Source organism: Oryctolagus cuniculus, chromosome 3 (genome assembly GCF_964237555.1).
Source record: "Oryctolagus cuniculus chromosome 3, mOryCun1.1, whole genome shotgun sequence".
Classification (NCBI taxonomy): Eukaryota; Metazoa; Chordata; class Mammalia; order Lagomorpha; family Leporidae; genus Oryctolagus; species Oryctolagus cuniculus.
This window is the reverse complement of record NC_091434.1, coordinates 9,385,369-9,409,999: the sequence shown is the minus strand read 5'-3', so window position 1 is coordinate 9,409,999 and position 24,631 is coordinate 9,385,369. Positions and strand designations below refer to the sequence as shown.

The window sequence follows — 24,631 nt, the reverse complement described above, 5'->3', positions numbered from 1 at the left end:
GCCCCGACCGGGACTAGAACCTGGTGTGCCGGCGCCGCAAGGTGGAGGATTAGCCTATTGAGCCACGGCGCCGGCCCAGACATTTTCTCCTATTTGCCAGTGGCCTCTTCACTTTGCTGAGTGGTTCCTTAACAGTGAAGCAGCTTCTTAGCTTGATGGAATCCCATTTGCCTATTTTTGCTTTGGTTGCCTTGCTCCTGGGGTTTGTTCCAAGAAGTCTTTGCCTATGCCAACGTCTTTCAGAGTTTCCCCAATATTCACCTCTAGTAATTTGGTAGTATCAGGTCGTAGATTTAGATCATTGATCAATTTTGAGTTCATTTTTGGATTAGGTGCCTTGTTCCATATTCTGCACATGGATCTCCAATTTCCCAGCACCATTTGTTGAAGTGACCGTCCTTGCTCCAGGGATTGATTTTAGCTACTTTGTCATGGATAAGTTGATGGTAGATGTGTGGCTTGATTTCTTGGATTTCTATTCTGCTCAATTGGTCTACTTGTCTATTTTTGTGCCAGTACCAAGCTGTTTTGATTATAGTTGCCTGTAGTATGTCTTGAAATCTGGTTTTGTGATGCTTCATGCTTTGTTTTGGTTGTTTGAGATTGAGAGTCTCTTGGGTTTCCATATGATTTTTAGTATGATTTTCTTCTAAATCAGAGAATATCGTTGGTATTTTGATTGGGATTACATTGAATCTGTAAATTGTTTCTGGTAGTATGGATACTTTGATGATATTATTTCTTCCAATCCACAAACATGGAAGCTATTTCCATTTTTTTGTGTTTCTTCTCTTTCTTTCTTCAATGTTTTATAATCTTTATCATAGAGATCTTTGACTTCTTTGGTTAAATGTATTCCAAGGCATTTGATTTTGTTGTAGATATTGTGATTGGGACAGATCTTACAAGTTATTTTCAACTATGGCATTGTCTGTGTATACAAATGTTATCAATTTTTGTGTGTTAATGTTATAACCTGCCACTATAAGCAAACTCCCTTATGAGTTTCAATACTCTTCTAGTGGAGTCCTTTGGTTTGGCCAGACATAGAATCACATCATCTGCAAACAGGGATAATTTGCCTTCCTAGTTTCCAATTTGTTTCCCTTTGATTTTTTTTCTCTTTCTCTTCCCCTTGCCCTTTGCTATTGTTTTTTGTTTGTTTGTTTGTTTGTTTTTGCCTAATGGTTCTAGTTAAAGCTTCCAAGACCATATTTAATAGCAATGTTGAAAGTGGGCATTCTTGTCTGCTCCTGGATCTTAGTGGAAATGTTTCCAGCTTTCTTCCATTCAATATGATGCTGGCTGCGGGTTTTCATATATTACCTTGATTGTGTTTAGGAACGTTGCTTCTATACCCAATTTGCTTGAGGTTTTTATCATGAAAGGATGCTGTATTTTATCAAATGCTTTCTCTACAACTATTGAGACAATCATATAGTTTTTATTCTTCAATTTGTTAATGTGATGCATTGCATTTAATGATTTGTGTATATTGAACAATCCCTACATACCAGGGATAAATCCCACTTGGTCCAGATGAATGATCTTTCTGAAGTGTTGTTGGATTTGATTAGCTAATATTTTGTAGAGGAGTTTTGCATCTATGTTCATTAGTAATACTGGTCTATTCTTCTCTTTCTTTGTTTTATCTTTTCTGATTTAGGAATTAAGGTGATTCTGGCCTCATAGAAGGAGTTTGAAATGATTCCCTCCCTTTCAATAGTTTTGAATAGCTTGAGAAGAATTGGAGTTGGAATTAGTTCTTCTTTAAAAGTCAGGTAGAATTCAGAAGCCATCCAGCCCTGGGCTTTTCTTTGTTAGGGGGGGACCTTTATTACTGATTCAATATCCATATTAGTTATTGGTCTGTTTAGGTTTTCTATATCTTCATGACTCAATTTTGGTAGATTGTATGTGTACAATAATCTATTTATTCAAGATTTTTTCAATTTGCTGGTATATAGATGTTTGTAGTAATTCCTGATGATTCTTTTTTATTGCTGTGGTATCTACTGTTATATCTCCTTTTTCATCAATTTTATGGATTTGGGTCCTCTCCCTCTTTGTATTGGTTATTTGGGCCAATGGTGTACCACTTTTTAAAATATTTATTTATTTATTTGAAAGACAGAACTACAGAGAGGCAGAGGCAGAGGCAGAGAGAACAATCCATGCTTTATGTCACCTTCATTCATTTCCAAAACACTTTTTTAATTTCCCTTTTGATTTCTTCTATGACCTGCTATAAATTCAGGAGTGTGTTGTTCAGTCTCCATATGTGTTTGCATATTTTCTAGAGATTCTTGAAGTATTAATTCCCAGCTTCATTCCATTATAGTTAGAAAATATACATAGTAAGACTTCATTTTTTTTTTATTTTCTGTGACTTGCTTTATGGTGTAGCATATGGTCTATCCTAGGGAAAATTCAATGCACTAATGAAAATATGTGTATTCTTCGACTGTTAGCTGAAATGTACTGTACATATCAATTAGGTCCATTTTGTTCTTATTAGTGCTGTTGTTTCTTTGCCAATTTTCTGTCTAACTGATCTGTCCATTGATGAAAGTGGGGTGTTGAAGTCGCCCAGTACTATTGCATTGGACTCTATGTCTCCATTTAGATCCATTAACATTTGTTAATTTGCCCTGGCACTGGGTGTATATACATTTATTATAGTCACATCTCCCAGGTGAATTGATCCCTTAATCATTACATGATACTATTTTGCCTTTCAACAATTTTTATGTTAAACTCTATTTTGTCTGATATTAGTATGGCTAAACCTGCTCATTTTTGCTTTCCATTAGCATGGAATATCCTTTTCCATCCTTTCACTTTCAGTCTATGTGTATCTTTGTTGGTAAAGTGTGTTTCTTTTAGGCAGCCAGTATATTTTAATTGTAATATTTAGGCCATTTACATTCAGCCAGTATATTTTAATTGTAGGATTTAGGCCATTTACATTCAAGGTTACTATTGATAAGTAATGGCTTGTCTCAGCCATTTTCCCATAAATATCCCAACTGATGCCTTGGATTTGCTTTGCACTTTACTAGATTTTCTGCGCTCACATCCTTTCATATTGATGACCATGTTTCTGTGTTCCTGTGTGCAGCATATTTCTAAGCATCATTTGTATGGCTAGATGAGTGGAGACAAATTTTTCAATTTTTGTTTGTTTTTTATGGAAAGTCTTTATTTCACCTTCATTGATAAATGAGAGTTTTATAGGGTACATAATTCTGTGTTGACAGATTTTTTTTTCTTTTAAAACTTGAACTAAGTCTCTACTTTTTCTCTTAGCCTGTAAGGTTTCTGATGAGAAATCAGCTGTCAATCTATTTGGAAATCCTCTGAAGGCATATCTTAGAATCTTTTCTGTATGTTTTACTGTTGAAAGTTTGACCACAATGTGTCATAGCGAAGATCTTTTCTGGTAATGTCTATTAGGAATTCTATGTGCTTTCAGTACTTGGATGTCCCTTTCTGGGAATTATGAGTGTTTTCTCTTATCATTTCAGTGAATAGGCCTTCTAATCAATTCTCTCTTTCCACACCTTCAGTAACTCCTAAGACAGAAATATTGGGTCATTTGATATTATTCCGTAAATCTTGAACACTGTTTCTAATTTTTCTGTTTTCTCCTCCTCCTCCTCTCCTTCCCCTCCTCCTCCTCTGCCTTCTTCTTCTTTTGGAGGGTGGGGGTGGGTTGGTCTCACTGAGACGTTTACAAAGATTTGTCTTCTAGTTTAGATATTCTTTCTTCTGTCTCACCGAGTCTGCTGTTAAGGCTTTCCACTGTATTTTTTGACACACTTAATTCTTCATTCTTAATATTTCAGTTTGATTTCTCTTCAAAATCTCAATTTCATGGGAAAATAATCCATCTATATCTTGTATGGATTTCTTTAACACACGTATTTGCTTCTCATTGCTTCTGAGTAATCCTATGATCATTATTTCAAATTCCTTTTCAGGCATTTCATCAGTCTTCATCTTCACATTCTAATATTGAAGTGTTGTGTTTCTTTAGGGGAGTCATATTGTCTTTTTTGTTCTTTTTCTTATATTTCTAAATTTATTTTTAGGCATTTGTGGAATATTTGTTGGTTTTCTCCTGTGATGAATTTTTTCTTTGAACTATGCCACTGTGGCTTAGTGGAGTGTCTGCTCTTTCAATGAAAACCCAGAGGCATGTGCTGGGTGTGGCCAGGGAGCTCTTTTCAGTGCTCAACGATGGGGAGAGAATCCAGGGTGACACCCAAGTTGGGCATGAGAGATCCCTGTTGTCATCAGGGGAGGGGGTATGATAACAGCTGTTGTTGTAATCACACCCTAACCTCTCTTCCAAGGTGGTCAGGTTAGCCCACAGTGGCTACAGCCTTCACACATACTGGCACAGGAGCTGCACAAAGGATCTGTGAAGTCCTCAGTGTGAGCATGGCTCCCTCTGCAATGACCCAGTCAAGGAACTCTCAGCTTCTGACTCCAGGCACAGTGATTTCATTAGACCCAGCTACACCCTATGCCCTGTTGTGCAGTCAGAATTTCCAAAGTCGCAGTGCACAAGGCTCCCACAGTCACAGGGTGCAGAGGATCTGTTCAGTCCCACAAGCCTTCCCTGTCCACGAAGAAAGCAGAGAAAATCCAGAGCCAGCTGCCTGTGGGTGCTCCACCCTGGCAGTCTGAGCTCCAGAGCCTGTGATATGCTGAGAGGATGGGGGCATTTACAGTCCCGTGTGCATGCTCAGCTCTCTTTCAACCTTCCCAGCCAGACTCAGAGTTAGTGAAGAATGCAGATTTCACCCTCTGGTAAAAACCCTGGTCATGCAGGTGTAGGAGAGCCACCACAGCCTCTACTGGTATCAGATGGTGGCTTCTCCCCTGCGCCCCAGTTACCAAGTACCCTTGTTGTTGGGGGATTGGGAGAAAGAAAGGTCCTTTGTTTTTACTGGATTAGGCAGGCACCCTGCTCCCAGCAGGGTTCCAGGCCAGACTCAAGGTCAGCGTGGTGTGCAACATGCTTCCTCAGTGGCACAGGCTACTGTAGTCTGCTCCCATCTCACTCTCCAAAGCTGGCTTCTCCTCCAGTTCCCAGCCGTAGGAGTCGTGTGTGGTGTCTCTGCTTGTTCTGCATCCACACCTTCCACACTGCTCCATGCTCTTCCTTCTGTATAATTTCCACTGCGAACTTCTCCGCAGCTCTCACCAGGGAATGCACTTCCTCTGTTTTCCTTCTGAATTTTCCACTGGTCGAAGGCAGCACATCTTTTCCCTATTCTGCCATCTTGGAATTGGTGATTTTCACATCAACGTCTCACACACCGCTCCATTTGTGCTCACCTTCCTTGGAGAGAGGAACTGGTCGTGAATGGATCTTTTTCTCTTAGATGTAACCTCTACTCCCCATGAAGAATCTTGTAAAACTTCTCTTTATCCCTGGAGTTAGAAATTTTACCAGGAAATCTCAGATTGCATTTTGGTTCTTTCCTTAATCCCTGTGCCATTCGGTGAGCCCATTCTCTGGGAACAAGATTTCTTCCTGCAGCTCAGAGACTTCTAGCAGTTGACTGATTCAGGTTTGATCTCTGTGGACTCCTTCCTCTAAGCATCCACCATTCAGATGGAAGCACATCTCTCGGCTCCCTTCACCACATGTCCCATCTTTTCACTGGGGATTTCCATTTCTTCATATTTTTATGTCTATCAGGAAATACTTCCTCCTTTTGCTTTTTCAGATCCAAATTCCATTTTGAGGAGTGTGCCTCACTCTTTTCACGTCCTCTGTTGAGTGTTTAGAGTTATAGCAATTTTGTTTTTATTTCCTAAAATTTCTCTACCTCTTTGAGTTGCTCACCAGGATGACAGCGAAAATCTTGACAGAGACAGATGACGTTAGAGATTCTCACTCTCACCCAGTGTTAGATGGACAGCTAACGATGCCCTGGCTACTAAGACATGGGTTCAGGGAGGCATCCCAGTTTGGGGTTCTCAAGGCTTCCCAGGTACAAACAGGCAGAAACCACCCTTTCAGCCCAACTGTGAAATTCCCTTGGCGGGCAGCCAGTGTCTACTTCACTTTTGGAAAGGTCAGTACACCCTTCTTCCTCACAGGTCACATGCAACACATTTACAGCATGAACTTTCTACTGAGGGCTCTCTCCTTGGGCTCAGCTGGTCATAGAATCCTTAGTTCTGGAAACTCCAGTCCCTGCTTCTGTTTTAAACAAAGGCTCCCAGCACCACACCCTTTTCTTGAGAAGCCAACTCCGCAGAGCATTCAAGACCCTCTCTGGGGACATCTACCTTCTTGGGTCACTCCTGGCGGAGAGTCGCAGGATTCAGGAATGCTGAATGTGAACTTAGCTGCATCCTCCTAGGATTTCACTTTCTTACAGCAGGAGATGTGTGAACATATTTATAGGGTGAAGGAGAGAAGCCAGGAGAGATTAACACATAGGAGATGTGCAGAGAGATAATTGCTAGAATTAAGTTCTTAGAAAGATGGAATGGGTGGAATTTGGAGTATATGGGAAAGGATTAGCTCTGAGCAAGAAAAGCAGGTGATCAGTTACTAGGGAAGAGGGCAAAGCTCATGTGATTGCAGATAAGTGTGCAGAGCAACAGTGCTCTCAAAGGGCGGCCCAGGGGCCACAGCATATCCCAAGAGCTCACAAGGGATTCAAATTCCCAGGCCTTGCCCTAGAGCTAGTGAATTAGAAACTATAAGACTGGGTAGGGCTCAAAAATCTATACTTAACAGTCTCACCAGTAGATTCTCACACACAAACATGTTTGAGAACCATTGCTATAGAGAGTGCAATGCTAGATAAATCTGAAGGTGTTTACGCATGATTAGTTCTGCTGTATTCCATGAAGATGGGGGTGAAGTCAGTTATATTCTAGGACTGACGGGCTTAATATGGGGCTCAGGAAAAGTAGCAAAATGTTGGAATGCTCTAGAAAAATGTAAGAAAAATGAAAAAAGGCTAGTATCACAATCTATGAATTTACAGAGACATTAGTGAGTCATCAGTTGCAGTTGTGTTCTTTTTTATTTCTTTTTAATGATTGTATGAGCAGAGACTCATAGACAAAAATGGATGGAGTATATTCAGGACACATCCAGTTAATAATTTTGTCACTTACAAAGATGAAATATGCTTTATAAAATTCTACCACAAGGGGTTGGTGTTGTGGCATAGCAGGTAAGGCTGCTGGCTGCAACACCTACATCCCATATGGGCACTGGTTTGTGTCCCAGCTGCTCCACTTCTGATCCAGCTCCCTGCTAATGGCCCTGGAAAAACAATGGAATATGGCCCAAGTGCTTAGATCCCTGCCACCCATGTGGAAGACCGGAAAGAGACTCCTGGCTTCAGCCTGGCCCAGCCCTGGCCATTGTGGCCGTCTGGAAAGTGAATCAGTGGATACAAGAGCTCTATCTGTCTCTTTCTGTGTGTAATTCCGACTTTCAAATTAATCTTTTTTTAAAAAAATTCTACAACAGACCAAAGAATGTTGGCATCTTAAAATTTTTAAAGCACATTTATTGCCACTAATTTTCTTACTGAAGAACTGCAAGATCCTCACAAGCATTATTATCCTTATTTTACACAGAGAAAGTGAAGACCAGACTTTTTCAGAGATTGTTGCAGGCTCGACCGGAGGCTGATCATGACCAGGATGAGCTCCCGGGTCCCCGTCTCACTGCTCCTGTATTCTTCTTTCCAAAACTGAGCTACCTCCCCACTCCTCCACATGATGATAGACTTCTAAGTCAGTGGGGTTGGCTTCTAAATGAGCATCACATTCCAAAAGAAGGAGGGAAGGGCCGGGGACAGGAGGTGGGATAACAGGAACCCTAACACAGAGACGAGAGCCCAGTTTTAGCATTGCACAGCACAATGCAGAACTGCAGCTCACAGAAGAGAAGAGCTGGTAGGCTCCAAACACAGAGAACAGATGAGAAAATGGGAGGTCGGCTGCCTGGTGTGATTGGCTTATGGTATATATTTCTATTGGAAAAACTGCACTATCTCCCATAAAAATGTTCAAAAAAATTAAACAGTAAAATGATAACCCAAAAGAAAATAGAAAGAAACATCAGATCAGCCAAACATCAAGAGTTGGCTCAGCTTCAGCCTCTTCATGCAGGGGCTTGACCAAGTTCTTCGGTGCGGCCTATAAGCTCTCAAGGTTGGCCAAAAGATCACTAAGTGGAAGTGAGTCCATCCAAAGAGAAGCAAGGATGGTCGCAGCCCAAGGTCAGCAGGCAGGTGGACGGTATCCAGTAAGTAGGGATGGAAGGGAGAGGTTAAGTGAAACAGCTAAACATGCAGTCCACAAAAGCATTCCAAAAATCTAAACCCAGCCCTGAAGTTTGAGCTCAGAGAAATGTCCACAGCAGCTGAAAAACAGGCGTTCCTGGCCTGAAGCCATCTGAGAGTGTCTGGGCTTCAAGGAAGGCACCATGCACAAATCATGGCCAGCGGCCAGTGGAGAAACAGGGGGGAGTCTCTAGGAGCCAAGACGGCTGGACTCACGGGGTAACACCACCATCCACCAGGTGGCGCTGTTGGGAGGAGTAAACGAATTCACCCAGGCGGGTGCTTGGGGACAGTGTCTGCATTATAAACACTCCATCAATGTCCACTGACAGGGGTGCACTCAGAGGAACTAGCATTTCCCTCTCAACTGACTCATTTAACGAGAATCTGCTTAGTGGCCAAAAATTTTGTAGGATTTCACCTCTCCCTCCACTACAGAGCACAGCCTCCCATCTTTGCCTTGCCAGCCCTATGGAGCAGTGCGCTCTCCTCTCCCACATTTTCACAGTCATGGGCTCTGACCTATGTCTGCCCTATGTCCGCCTCGATATCCCCTTTTGCATTCAGCTTTTTACACATTCAATACAAACAAAAAAGCCAGGAGGCATTAAGAAAAGGGCAAGACAGAGATTGTTTCATCAGGGGAAACATGAGACCTGCCAATCAGTCTCCTTGCACCCCTCAGTCATCCCAGAAGCAGCATTTGATTCAGACTCTGAATAAACCCACGGTCCACTTAGAGGTTCATGCATTTAGGTAGAGAAGTCATGACATCATTTAGAGCCATTCTGGCACAGGAAGGCTAAGCGGCCACTTACCTTTGTATTCTGCCAGGCACACACATTCATAGCCATTAACCAGGTCTCTGCAGGTGGCGGCGTTCAGGCAAGGAGCAGACAGGCACTCGTTGTATTCTTCTTCACAGTAGAGGCCATGGTAACCTGGGGCACAGAGAGAGAGCCCATTGTCAAAGGCATCCTAGGTAAAACCCACAGAAGCAGCCTGCAAGAAAGGTGCTTGGATACTCATTTGAAAGGGCAGTGCAGACAGACAGGATTTAAGGGGCCCGGGCTCTCGGGATAAAACTGCACGATGCAGAAGCCAGCATCGTGGTGCAGTGGGTTAATTCACCATCTGCCAACGCCAGCATCCCATATGGGTGCCAGTTCAAGTCCTGGTTGCTCCACTTTGGATCCAGCTTCCTAATGTGCCTGGGAAAGCAGCAGAAAAGATAGCTCAAGTGCTTGAGTTCCTGCCCCTCTATCTAGGAGACTTGGTTGGAGTTTTAGGCTCCTGGCTTCGGCCTGGTTCGACACTGGCCATTGCAGTCATCTGGGGAGTAAACCAGCAGATGGAAGATGCTTTTCTCTCTGTCTCTGTCTCTGTCTCTCGCCACCTCCCTCCCTCCCTCTCTCCAACTCTCCTTTTGAAACAAATAAAATAAATCATTTAAAAAAATCACAGCATGGATTTCGGGGAAGACCAGGAAGAAGGAACCTGTTATTATCACAGTTTTTCACAATCCCAAGCATCAAAGAAATGATCCCACTCAGCCACTGAATGGTTTCAAAATGGTATGTACAATGGCCTGGTGTTGGCTCCGCACCGATCACTTGGTCACTGAGTGCGTCCATCAGCCAAGTTCATAGCAGCAGCACAGCAGAGTTCACATCACGGGAGTAACACTGCCTTACAAGGAGGGAAGCTGCACTCCTCCTCCACATCAGTGAGACACATGTATTTAACTAGAGAATTTTATTCAAAGAGGAAAGCAGCATCAATGTATGAAGGCACTTCAAAAAAATACCGCTGACCTAGAGTCATTTTGCTGTTTATTTGTTGAACTCTCTCCATTAGTGGATTATTAAGTCTTTGACTAGAATGTAAATTAAAAAATATGTTATCTCCAAAAGAAAAGAAAGAAAGAGGAGAGGAAAGGAAGGGAAGGAAGGGGGTAAGAAGTATCATTTATTATTGGAATTGTACGCATGAAATGCATTGAATCTGGTCTCTTTTATTAATATATTAACATGAGAGTTGATGAGAACTGTGTTGTAGTTGTACTGATGAGCAATTGTCATGCATTTGCTGTAACCCTGAGAATCTAATGTATTAATAAATTTTCATATGAAACAAAATAATAAAAAATTCATGGAAAATTGAATTAAAAGATGTTTATTTTGCTGCAGAGACATTTTTGAAATCCATGTAGTTCTTTCATAACACACATTCTCAGTGAACTTTTTGAAGGTTCCCCTTGTACCGACTGCAAAATTGTACCAAAATAAACTAAAATTTTAAAAACATTTTCCATGGACTTTTAAAAGTACCTTGTTTTCTTTTTCTTTGAGAATTTAATATATGTATGTTTATTCATAACTGACACAGTTGTACGTTTTACAGGCTATAGTATGATATTTCAATGCATGTATACACTGTGTAATGATCAGATTAATTAGAATATTCATTACCTCAGATATGCCATTTCTTTGTGATGAGAACATCCAAAATCCTCTCTCCTAGCTATTTTGAGACACACAATTGACTGTTTTCAATCAGTTACCTGACTTCTGTAGAATATTAGGAATTCCTCTTCCCATCCCACTGCACCTTGTACCCAGCAACCATCCTCCCTCACTCCCTCCTCCCCTTTTCAGTCTTTGGCAATCACTATTCTACTCTCCACTTCTATGAAGTCAACTTTTCAGTTTGCCCATATAAGTGGGAACACGCAGTCATTTTCGTTCAGTGCCTGAAAAACTAGGAAAGAAAATTAGTTCAACAAGCTTAAGTGAAACTCTTGATGAAATGTATGGGTTGTTCTTGTTGACATTTGTTAGAAAACGTGATTACATAAATTATAGTATTTTCAATTGCACTCCAATTTTTCAATGATTAAAAATATAAAAATAGGAATGAAGAAAAGGAACTAATTTCTTGATACAGATGCCTTTTCTTTTCCCATTTGCAAGACAGGTGTTTATTTTAAAGGGCAAAAAGATGACATTCTTTGCGACTCACTCATGAGTGTTATGCTGTTTTCAACTTTGGAAAACATGTGTTACTGCCAATTTGCAATGAAACCAGGCCATTTTTGTCTGGCCCTGTCCAAACAATGAGAACCATGTGAGTGCTTTCAAAAGTCACCCTGACTGTGTTCACTCTGAATTCAGATAAGCAGAAAAAATAAACCCTTGCTCAAGTGGGAGTTAGAACTACTAGGTTTTTTTCCAGCTCTCCAATTCAAGCCAACCTCAAACTCAGAAAGTCCCGTTAGAGCATGCGAACTGCTTTATTTCTTGTGCCTATCACAAAAGTAGGTTGAGCTCATATTTGCATTATTAACAGGGCACTTTTCAAGTATGTTGCCATTTATTTTTGAACTGCTTTCCAAATTTAGGCAGCAATAACGACCCCTTTGAAAAGACCTTGTCCTATCTACGATAAATACACCATCACTTTCAATTCTTCTTTCCTACCCTACTTTGTGTAATTTTAGGGAAATATTCTCTTACTCTTCATCGGGTTACATCAATGATCTAGACAAGATGTTCTCAACTACTATCCATGTTGTCCCTGAGAGGACATTTGGCAATATTTGGAGATATCTTGGGTAGTCACAAATAGGGCTGAGGGGAAGGGGTGACTACCAGCCTCAAGGGGACAGAGCCAAGAATGCTACTTAAAGACACATGACAGTGCCCTCCTTCAACAAGAGTCTCCACGTCACTATACCAGGTTGAGAAACTGCTCTGGACCAGGGATCAGAAAAATGATGACTCAACACAGCCTGTTTTTATGAACCAGATTTATTGGTACATAGGCTCCACTCACATGTTGTATATGGTACCTTCACGGCAACAGCCCATTCACAACACAGCAGAGATCATGTGATCTGCAAAGCCTCGATAGTTACCACCTGCCCTTTGCAGAACAAGCTCTCTGACTCCTATTCTGGGATCAGTGGGTTTTTCTTTTCACCAGTTGTGGATTATTCCCTTATCCATTCCATTGGTTGCCTTTTCACTCTCTTGATTATTTCATTTGCTGGGTGAAAGCATTCTAGTCCAGTGAGGTGGCACTTGTCCATTTTTGCCTCGAGTGTCATATCCAAACAATTGTTGCTAACACTAATGTTATGAAACTTTTTCCCCATGTTTTCCTCTAAGAGTTTTATGGTTTCCAGTATTATAATTAAGTCTTTAATTTATGGTGAGTTGATTTTGGGGTGTGGTATGAGATAATACAATTGGCCAACAGGTATATGAAAAGATAAGTATCACTAATCATCAGAAAAATACAAACAAAAACCACAATGCAATATCACTTCATACCTATAGAATTATTATTATTAAAAATTTCAGCAAATAACAAATATAAGCAATAATGTGAATAAATTGGAACCCATGGGGCCAGTGCTGTGGTGTAATTGGTAAAATTGCCCCCTGCAGTGCTGGCATCCTATATGGGCACCAGTTCAAGTCCTGGCTGCTCCACTTCTGATTCAGCTCCCTGCTATTGTGCATGACAGGGCAGAAGAAGACAGCTCAGGTCCTTGGGTCCCTGTACCCATGTGGAAGACCCAGAAGAAGCTCCTGGCTTCTCACTTCAGATTGGCCCAGCTCCGGCCATTGCAGCCACTCGGGGAATGAACCCGCAGATGGAAGGCCTCTCTCCTCTCTTCTCTCTCTCTCTCTCTCTCTCTCTCTCTCTCTCTCTCTCTCTTCTCTGTAACTGTCTTTCCAATAAACAAACCAAAAAAAAAATTAGAACCCATATGTAATATCGTTGGAAAAGCAAAATGGTACAGCTGCTACTGAAAACACTATGGAAGCTCCTTAAAAAATTAAAAACAGAGCTACCATGTGATCCAGCAATCCCACTTCTGAATATTTTCCCAAATTAACTGAAACAGGATCTCAAGGAAATATTGGCACTTCCGCCTTCATTGTTGGCATTAGTCACAATAGCCAAGAGGTGGAAATAACCTAAGTGTCTACTGACAGACAAATTAATATGAGAAAATGCTGTAGATATACATAATGGAATATTATTCAACTTTTAAAAAGAAGGAAATCCAGGATGGGTGTTTGGTGCAGAGGTTAGACACCGCTTGGAATGACTGCATCCCATATTGGAGAACCCAGGTTCAAGTTCCAACCCCACTTCCCAGTCCAGCTCCTGCCAATTCAAACCCTGGGAGGCATCAGGAAATAGCTCATGTACCTAGGTCCTGGCCCTTATGTCAACCTAAGTTGACTGTGACTCCTGGCTTCAGCTTGGCCCAACTCAACCATCGTAGGCATTTGAACGGTGAACCATCAGGTGGAAGACCTCTCTCTCTCTCTCTCTCTCTCTCATCAAGAAACAAATATCTTAAAAAAGAAGAAGGAAGCGTTTTCATATACTACAACATGGATGAACCATCAGGTTTTGATGGCAGATGAAATAAGCCAGTCACAGAACAAATACTACAGGGTATACTTTGTAAGGAAACCAACCGAGGGAAACCAACCCAACAATACAGAAAGTAGGATGGTGGTTGCCAGGGACTATGGGGAGGGGAGATGGAGAGCTGGTTTTTAATGAGTAAAGTTTCAGTTATGCAAGATGAACGAGTTCTAAAGTGCACTGCACAACGGTGTGCCCATGGCTAACGGTAGTGTAATGTATACTTCAAAGTATGCTCAGAAAGCAAGTTTTATGTTTTGTTTTGTTTTTTACTGCAGTCAGCTTTTATTTACACTTAAAGAACTAAGTGTCATTTGGCTCCTTTCCTTAATGAGAAGGACCTTTTACGGTCAGCACGGAGCACAACCACAGTGGCATATTTTTTCCTGTGCCTGCCCTCCCAGCAGATCTCACAATCAGCCGGGAAGGGTACCCAGATAACCCTATAACACAACTCTGACCTCTGAACGGAGGTGTCATTTACAGAGACAAAAATCAAAAGCACACTTCACAAAATCATCAGTAATTGTTTGCATTTTTTGAAAATGGTATCATTAAATTTTTCCACCAGCAACCTGAAAAGCAAATGAGGAAGCTATTTCATAGAGATAATTAAGCCAGTGATGTTTTTCTTCCTTGGGGGAAAAAAAAATAAAAGGTTTCCTATTCTAAAACTGTTTCTTCAGAGACGCTAACATTTAAATGTCTTTATGGAAATGTCAAGGCACCCTTTACACTCCGTGCCAAGGATCCTAAATCGGACTGTATGAATAAAAAGGCATTCCTTCCAAAAGAAACAGGTTCTATGAAAAATGAGGCTGCCACCGCCTGCTGATAATTAACTTGGGCAAACAAATTAGCTTAGGGAAATATGCCCAGGGCATAAAAAATAGCTAGTCCAAAGACTTTTTTTCAAAAATAAAATGAGATCATAAGTTTGGGATTAGAGTGGCCCCTCACAGCACAATGATCTTCAGCTCCACTGCTCCAACCTTTGCAAAATTTGCAACTGAATATTCAGTTCCAATAACTCCCTTAGAATTGAGAGAACACTAACCACCCAGATGACGGAGGTGAGAGCGTGGTGGAAATGGCTGCCAAGTTTGGGTTAAGTGAGTGGAAAGAGACCAATTTAACTTTGAAAGCGTTAAACTTGGGGTTCAGGTGGTGAGGTCAAGGTGCCAGCAGGAAATATGGATGTGAGTGGCACAGAAAGAACTTCTTGGGAATCTGGTGTCTGGAAGTGGGGCTGCATTTTTTAACAAAGACGACAATGGGAAGGAAAAATGAGAAAGGATTAAGGTCAGATGTACAGCGATGGGCAGGTGGAGAACAGGCAGCCAGATTGGGAGGTGGATGGCGCCGGGGGATGGAGAGCAGAGGCCAAGACGTGCAGTGCAGTGGAGACCAGAGAAGAAGGAAGCCAAGGACAGCTGGAGAGCAGTGCTGGAAGCTGGGAAGCAGGAGAATCATTAGATTCCTAAAGACCCTGAAAACCATGGCTCTTAATGGGGGCTGGACCACACCTCAGAGGGTACCTTGGCAATACAATAAATACAGGGCTCTGCTGGGATGTCAGATATCAACCATGGCAAAGCAAGGTCTAGTACTCTTCCTCATACATGGCCCATCCCACTGGGCATGCATGAGGGTATAAATCTTACTTATAACTCTCCAAGGCTAGAGTCCAGCTGCTTCACCTGTACAGCAGTCTTCAGATACATGAATTTCCTGGAACGTACTTCTAGGAAAATCAAGAAAAGACTGTAGCAAGAGTTGTTCATTTTGGAAAATCACTTCTTAAGAGCTACAGCAGAATTTAAGTCATCAATAAAGAGAGCCTGTGCAAGTAAGAAAACGAACATGGCTTCTTTAGATGGTTTTTCTGACCATGCTACATAAAGTAGCTCCCCCCAACAGTCACTCAACACAACACTCAATTTCCATGACTGCACTGTCTGAAATCATATTAATGTGGAGACAGCCACTAGAGGGTAAGCCTTAAGATAGAGGCAGACAGTGTAGAATTCACAGGCATGCCTGCAGTATCTGATATGGACAGTAAGTCAGCACCCAAAATGTCACTGATAACACACACTTAAGATGTGCCTGTGCACCCTGGGAGTCCCCAGGTGCCCTGGATGAAAAGTACAATGGCAGGGGTTCTCCACCTGCAAGGAGCTTACAGTCCAGTCGCGGGGTCGTGGCCCTTCACGAGTGTTCATGAGTTCAATCCTCACGATGAAGGAGCAAGTTGGTTCCTCACAGACGAGGAACTAAGAGTAAGAGAGGTAAAGGAGCTGGCCAAGCCCTGGGCGTTCCTCTTCCTTGTCCCTAAAGCACGTTGCTCAGTGCATTACTCCACTGAGGCTGCAGTAACGGAATACCAGAGGCTGGGTGGATCCAACCGCAGCAGTTTATTTTCTTGGCATCCTGGAGGCTGGAAGTCCAAGATCAATGCGTTGCCGAGCTTGTGGCCTCTCTCCTGTGCTTACAGATGGCTGCCTTTTGTCGGCGCCCCCTCATGGCCTCATTTAGTATGTCAACACCTTTGGCGCAACTCCTGTGCTTACAGGACACTGGTGCTATTGCGTTAGAGCCCCCACCCCTACAACCTCACTGAAGCTTAGTGACCTCTTCAAAGGCCCTGGATTCAAAAATAGTCAAGCTGGGGGTAAGAGACTAGACAGACAGACTTGAAGGGGTTGAAACTCAGTCCATGACCCCTGGAAGGGGGGTTCTGCACGAGAACACTGTTGATATGTGGGTCAGATCATGCTTCATCGTGGGGAGCTGTCCTGGGCCTTGTGAGGGGCCGAGCAGCATCCCCAACCTCTACTCTGCGATTCCAGGAGCAGTACCCCGCCCCAGCTATGACGATCAAAACCTCCACACATTGTCACATGGCCCCTGGAGGACCGAGATCTCTCCTGAGAATGACTGTCCTGGAGCCATTGACAAGAAGAGAGTGCCTTGAGGAGACCGGAGGACACACAGGTTTCAGGTTGTTGCGAAGCACAACAGTGGATTCACCAGAGAAAAGGGATTTCCGGGCTTGTCATTGTGGGTTAGATGTAGCAGCAGCCCGTGGCGACTCTCCCTAGCAGAGCTGTCCCACAGAAGGCAGCAGGCATACCCCCAGGGAGGGTGTAGTGGCGGATGATCACACCAAACGAATGGGAAGAAGGGGGCAGGGAGGAGTGAGTCCCTGGCCGGTGATCTTCAGACAACCTAGAACCCTGTTGGATGTTCAGAAACTGGGTCAGGACTGCTCTGTGTCCTCACAGCAGGACCTGCTTTATCAAGCCACTGGGGGAGCTGTTCTGGGTCACACCACTCCTGCTCCTCAGGGCAAGCACTGTCCTCCAGGACCAGCTGCTCCGCAAAGACACAGGGGAGCCAGGATTGTACTCCAGGGCTCGGCGACACCTGCTGCCCCCAGGCCTCAGACATACTTCATTCCCATCCTCCCCGCCGCACCACTGCACGGCGAGGCCTTCCATGCCTGCTCCCTGTCATCTCTCTCACCCCGTCTGAGGACAGCGTCGTTGAAGCAGCTGGATAGGGCCAGCTCTGGCCCCGCCCGCTGTTTACTCCCCAGCTCATTCCTCCCCTCGCCCACCGCCTTGTCACACTCTGACAAATCCCAAGTTGTAAGACTCTGGTGGTAGCCAGATGGCTTTCACACTTATACAGCGGATTCTGGCAACTCCTCTGTTTGTGTCACTTCTAGGGGAGGAAGGGGGCTGTTTGTGTTCCCTGCTGCCTCAGAGAACAGCGCCCGGGAAGACCTCCAACATCCAGAGAGGATGAGGATGCATTCAGGAACCCCCTCCCCCACCCCACCCTGCCCCGGGCGAGGCCACTGCACACAGCCCCGGTGCAGACTGAGTTCAAAGCAGATCTGAAGTGTTTGGGGAGTTGGTTTGTTTTTACCCTGTGATCAGGCTGAAGCACATGGGTGATGTGGGGAGCATGGAGAACAGGTCCTGTACGGGTGCGTGGCCATAGCTCAACGGTGTTTCCCCTCCTCTCTATCATAGGACCTCATGTGAAAACCATAACTCTCTGACTGCCATCGAGGCTGGTTCCCAGGAGATCACACACTCCCCTCAGCCACAGTTAAAGATGTGGACACCAGGAAAATAACACTACTATGTGATCCCGGTTGTCTATGAGGTTTCCCGTTCTGGCTAATATCACTGCTGGGGAGAGAGCCCCGCGGGGCCACGGAATGTGGGGCAACGCATTCATTCTCCTGTGCCCAGCCTTACTCCACGGGACATTCTGTGTGTGTGCATGGATCTCCTCCATCTCCCAATCACAACCGTAGACTATTGGAAGAACAGAAGAGAACACAGACAAAAGTCCTTGCTCACGTTAATCTAACATTCGATGCTGAGTTTGAACGGGCCTGCTGGCATTGCTGTCTGCGCCTCCACCACACAGACACGTGATAGGGCAGGCCAGTATCTGTGAGCCTGGAGCAGCTGGCAAGTGGAAGGAAGTGGCTGCTACGTTGCCTGGTTCTTCAACTCCCTGATCTTTTACTCTTTCATGGCTCATGGCACCTGGGCCATCACAGAAAACAGATGTGGAAAGACCCAAGTTAGTCAGTGTTTCCACTTGCCACGGTTTTGTAGACATTAAGCTGGAAAAATCAAAAACAGAGGGCAAATTAAAATTTCCAATGGGAAAACCTCCCTGCGACTTTTGCTACTAAGACATCTACTGATTCTCACCTCCTTCCCTGCACTTCTGAAAGCACAGCTGGTATGGAGCCAGTTCTAAGTCACATCCCAACTGCCTTGGCCGAGAGCCCATGCTCTCCATCGCTGCAAAGACCTGCAGCCAGCAACAGCCCTGTGCCGATGGTTGGTGGTTCTCTGTGTCTCGTCTGCCTCCTCGGTGAGTTCATTCCTTCCAGCTGTGAGATGCCTACTGTGTGCCAGGAATTGTGCCAGCCATGGGGATTCTCTGGCTGGTGACAACAGGCCCAGTGCCTCTTCTGGGACACTGACAGGGAAGAAGACATCAATCTGTCATCTGCATCCATGTGAAATCAGAACTGAGTGGGTGTAAGTAATGAGGACTCTGGGGTGCACGAGGGAGGGGCTCTGAGGAGGGGCCAGTGAGCTGGGGGTGTGCAGGGGAGCAATGAGAACATTCAAAGCAGGAAGACCAGCCTCTACAAAAGTCCCATGGTGGGGTGACCATGGCCTATGGGATGTTCTATAAATGGGCTAGGGGCCCTGATCAAAGTGTAGAGAAGACACAAGAGGCTGCCAGGGGCTGGCCGGGCCAGCTGAGGCCGCTGGTAGGGGGAAGGGACAAAATTAGGTTTGCATTTCAGAAATATCGCTCCAGTCACCTCTTGAGAGAGTGGGAGTAGGACCTGAGAGAATCAATGTGGAGAAATGAGAGGAGGGGATTGGGATGAGGGTGGTGACAATGCCAGCAAGAGAGATGTCAAGAGCCATTTATAGGGGCCGGTGCTGTGGCACAGCAGGTTAAAGCCCTGGCCTGCAGCACCAGCATCCCATATGGACACCAGTTCAAGTCCCAGCAGCCCCATTTCTGATCCAGCTCCCTGATAATGCACCTGGGAAAGCAGCAGAGGATGGTTCAAGTGCAAAGGCCCCTGCTACCTACATGGGAGACCCAGAGGAAGCTCCTGGCTCCTGGCTTCAGATTGTCCCAGCTCCAGCCATCATGGTCATTTGGGGAGTGAACCAGCAGATGGAAGAACTCACTCTCTCTCTCTCTCTCTCTGTCTCTGTCTCTACCTCTCTCTGTAACTCTGCCTCTCAAATAAATAAAATAAAACTTAAAAAAGCCATTTGTAAAGTAAAACAGAAAGTCCTGGTCATGAACAGGCGCAAAGGGTGAGGAGAAGCTGCAGGTGAGTCCCCAGGAGGTACCCAGCTTCCAGAGGGATGCAAGAGGGCCCTTCTCCAGCCCACATTCTGTTCCAGGTGCTTTCCAGTGTAACAGCCCCGCATCAGTGCATGGGGCAGGGAGGCGCATGGGACAGAAAGGAGGCGGTTTCTACCAGTAGACCTTAGCAGAACAATGAATCGACACTTTCTCCCAGGAAAATAGAAACCATTTGAAGAAATAAAAATCCTTAGTTCATTTTTATGGCTATTTGATGAATTCTGCTTACAATGACAAGCATTGAACCTGGTGCTGGGATTGATTGTGCTGTAGTTAAAAAAACAAAACAAAAAAAACAGGGGTGAAGGGAGAGCAGAAAGGGAGTGAAAGCAGAGAGAGGGGGCTGGGAGCAGGACAGAGAGGAAGAGCAAAGTAAAGACCCAGGAACACTAAGACAGGAAAGAAAGAAGAGAACGGGAGAGGAGAGAGAGAGAAAGGAGAAGAGAGGAGAGGAGACGAAGTCACAAGAAGACAAGTGAGAAAGAAAACCTGGCCCGCAGAGTGGTGGGATTACACTGGGCAGAGAGCAGGGCCCTGCTGGAAGCGCCATGGGTGCCCCTGCAGAGCCCCAGCACCGCCTGACGCACAACGCCCTTGAGCACTGCCCTCAGAGGTTCCCCAAGATACTGGAGCTTATGGCGTGGGGGGTACAACTGAGCCTTGGAGTGGAGAGACCGTGGTAGGATTTCTGCTTCCCAAGTTACCCTTTATTAAAATGTATTTGACCCTCTTTTCTTTTTAAATTTGCTTCAGAGGTACTAATTTACTGCCTGCCCCCAACACCTGCCATATCTAGGGCTGGGCCAGGCTGAAGCCAGGAGCCAAGAACTCACCCGGGTCTCCAAGTGGGTGGCAGGAGCCCAACTACCTGATCCGCCACCTGCTGCCTCCTGGGGACACATTAGCAGCTGGAATCAGGAGCAGAGGCAGGACTTGAACGCAGGCACTCCAGCATAGGATGTGAGCACCTGAGCCTGCATCTTAACTGCTTGCTCAGCTTCCCCACCTATCTGTTCATTAAACCCTTTCTGTAAACCAGGATCGATAGGGTGTATAGCAGAGAGCTCCAGACCACAGGCCTGCGGCTGCTGCTCAGTGCCAGGTGTGCCATCTTCCAGCATCGCCCATGGACACCTGCAGCAGCAGAAGAGACCTAGGAAAGCAGGGCCTCGTGCAGCGCCCCCAGGAGGCAGGAGCTGACATCACTCGTGAGCTGGTAACTCAGGAACAGCATCTAGCAACGGGCACGTGGTACACACCTAATAAAGGTGGCACACGGCCTGGCGGGGAAGCGTGACTTAAAGAGACACCGTGGGCACGTGCTCCTGAAACAGGAGCCAGCCTCACACCCGCAGCTAAGGTGCTGCACATCACAGCCCTACAGAATGGCTACCCTACCCCCGGGCTTCCCACGGCAGCAACGGCCACTGCGGAGAAACTCAGCCGCTCTCACTCAGCACCTCACCAGCCAGCACCTCCCAGGCCTGCACTTGTCTGACCTGCACCAGTCAGCACAAATTCGGTGGCTTTTTAAAAACCGGCCCTTTTTCCTGTCTGTGGCCTCGTCTGCTGAGGTCGACAGGTGCCTGACTGGCAGTAAAACTCTGACTCACTGCTGCATATTGGATCCCAAACTCTGAATTTTCCCTATCAAGTCTGTTCTCAGCTCCTTAGCACACAGGGTGGTGAAGAGAGAAGACACTGGTCAAAGGGGGTGATTATGTTTTCCAGGTAAACAGATCCTAGGGAAGACTCGCATTTGCATACATAAACACCATGCAGATGTGTTCTTTTTTTTACAAATATGCCTTGTCCAACTATGCACAAATGAGCCTGGGAAAATGTTTCCGAAATGGACAGTGGCTTGATTAAGGAATTATTTATTATGTATTTAAGTACGCATATTCCCATTTTCTGATTTTCCACAGTGGAACAATGTAATTTGCATAGCACAAAAGGATAATACCATTCAGGCTTTATGGGTATTTTATTTGCAGTCTCATAACCCCAGATCGTGCTGCTGATCACGAGGGAAATAATAAGCCAGCTCCACGTCTAACATTTGCACACACGGGAAGAGAACAGAAACATGAGGAAAGGCCTTCCTGACTACAGACCTTTTTCAGTAGGGGGGCGTGAGCAATGTTCACAGTCTATGAAGGGAAAAGGCCAGTCACGTTAGAAGAGATTTTTTAAGATGCAGGAAACAGCATTATAATGAAATTCTTTGCTAATAAGGAGGTGGATTTAAAAAGATAATTGCACCTTTTAAGGTTTTGAAAAAAAATCTTTGGGGATGTTGAACATCTTGGAACTTCTCTAAGTTTGTTAAGAGAACAACTCAGGGGAGGGCAGTTGGCCTAGCAGGTAAGCCGCTGGTTAGGACAGCCAGGTCTCCTATCAGAGTGCTCGGGTGTGAGTTCCAGCTCCACGTCCATTTCCAACTTCCTGCTAATGTGCACCTTGGGAGGCAGCAGGTTACGGCCAGCTTCAGCCTGGTCAGTTCTGGCTAAGCATCTGAGGAATGAACCAGTGGATTGGTTGCTGCTGGCTCTTGCTCACTCTCTTTCTCTCTCCCCTTCTCCCTCTCAAATGTTTTCATATTTAAAAGAAAAAAGAATCCTAAATAGATGATATGAGTAAACATTGCCATTCTGGATGATGTTCTTTCAAACAGCACCCTCCTTCAGAAAACATTTACAACAAATGCAGGAACATACTACGCAGACAGCACGGTTAAACTGTGACTACTTAGGAAGGGCATCAGCAGTCAGGGGCCTGCAGGAGAGAACCGGCTTGAACAGTCCTGGCACCTCTAAAGGCCTTTGACCTTAAGCTTGTCCATTATCTCAGGAGTTTTTCTAACCATGTCGACCTAAACATTTCTGAAAGTCTTCTTCTGAAATTGCCTTCAAAACTGGGTTACAAAGGAGTCACATGAAAAAAAAAAATCAATCTTTGTGTAATTTTGTAGCTTCATTTCTTTTTTTTCCATGTTGCTTTTGGCCACTAGAGGGTGGATTACACCTATGATCTATATCAGCTAAAAGAAAAAAAGGGAAAAATAAATAAATAAAAGCATCTTACTCATGAGTTTAACAAAAGAGAGCAATATAAAGAAGTGTTTTTTGCCAAAGGAAATATACAGCATTAAAAAGATGCAAATTAATCTGCCAGGTCACATTAAGGGAGCTATACCACTCTTTCTGATAATAAACTTTAACGTGCAAATGTTTCTTACAGCTTACAAAAAATTCACCTATAAGTCTTCTAAACATGTGGTATCTACAGTCAAAATCATCCATTATGAAGGGACCTCTTTCTCTCACAATCTATAAAAATTGCTTTTAAATGCAAATATCACCAAGATGAAAGCACCAAGATTAAAGATGAAGATTATGGACAAGATAAAAGCTTACAACTGAACTGGATGGGCTTTTGTGATGTGTGTGTTTATATATACACAATAAGGAAAACATTTTAATGAAATGACCCCTTATGGTCAACAGACAGTCTGATGTGTTTGGTCAATAGCTGTTGAGGGAAAGGACCGGTGAGATTTGAGAAAGACAAGGTCAGGTCAACCCTCACTTCCAGCTTCCAGTCTGGGCAGGTATGGAACAGGGAGGGAACATAATCAGAGATTAAGGTTCTACTGTGGCACGTTAGAGAGAAAAGGAAACCAGAGACTCTTTTCATGTGAGTACACAAAGTACAAATGCAAAGAGGGATGTGAGAAGACTGAAGTACAGAAAAGTGCTTTAAATGTTTAATTCCTTTTCAGTTAGTTCACAAGTGACTGGTGAAATTTGATTTCAGTTTACCAGGAATGAAGTTACACAGGTTGAACATTCGTAATCCCAGAATACAAAATACAAAATGCTCCAAAATTTGAAACTTTTTGAGTGCCAACGTGACACTACAACTAAAAATTCCACACCTATCTCGTGTGATGAGTTGCACTAAAATCACACAAAGTTATTTAAAATCTTGGGTAAAGTCACCTTCGGCCTATATGCATATGGTGTGTATGAAACATAAATAAATTTTGCTTAGACTTGGGCCCCCTCTCCCAAGATACTTCATTGCTTATACGCAAATATTCCATAACCTTGACATTGACACATCCCAAATCCAAAACACTCTAGGGTCTGAAGTGTATCTGCTAAGAGCTACTCACCATGCATGTTCTTTTGCAATGTCTGCATTCCTCATAGTCTGTTAGTGAATATCATGGCATGGTACCCATACCAGCACCTACAGTGCCCTGGAAACTTTCTGGAATGCTAGTTCTCAGGCCCCATCGGGACTTCTGAAGAAGAAACTCCAGAGGAGAGGCCCAGACCTCAGAGCTTCACCAAGCCCTGTACATGACTCTGGTGGACATGCAGGTTTGAGCTACAGGATAGCAAAGTCCACAGTATCTCTCACAACTTCTGACTCATGAAAACAGAGGGAAATGGCAGGACTATCTGTGGCAAGAACTGGGTATGGCAGAGTTAGTTATGTATTCTAACAGCCATGGCTTCTCCTAAGCATGTCACTAAATCCGTCATCAAGCATACAGTCAGAACATACACCAGTGACAGACACATAAACAGACCACATAAAACTACACCCCTCAGGATTTATTTATGGGAAGAAAGCAATACAAGGGAGCCCCATACTGGCACCAAATGCAGAACTTGAAAGGGAAGCCCCAAATGAGGGGAAGTGTTATGGCTTTTGACAGGATTTGGCTCCCTAAATGCATGCAGACACTTCAACCCACAGCCTTATGTCAACAGTTAATGGGTCAGTATTAATGGCTGATAGATTAGGTCAAAGGCTTGAAACTATTAGGGCATCTGAAGGTGGGGTCTTAGGAATATGATTGGCCTGGACTAGGTTGCCAGGGGATGCCCAGG

At 44.3% G+C, this 24,631-nt stretch overlaps 1 protein-coding gene across 1 annotated transcript in view; it reads right to left on the bottom strand.

Annotated features, from left to right (window-relative positions):
* DNER (delta/notch like EGF repeat containing) overlaps nt 1-24,631 on the bottom strand; it is a 426,443-nt gene that overhangs the window by 60,876 nt on the left and 340,936 nt on the right. The window contains exon 9 of the mRNA XM_008259280.3: nt 9,155-9,277. Within this exon, the coding sequence (XP_008257502.2) occupies nt 9,155-9,277 (123 nt within the window). The remainder of the gene's footprint in view (nt 1-9,154; nt 9,278-24,631) is intronic.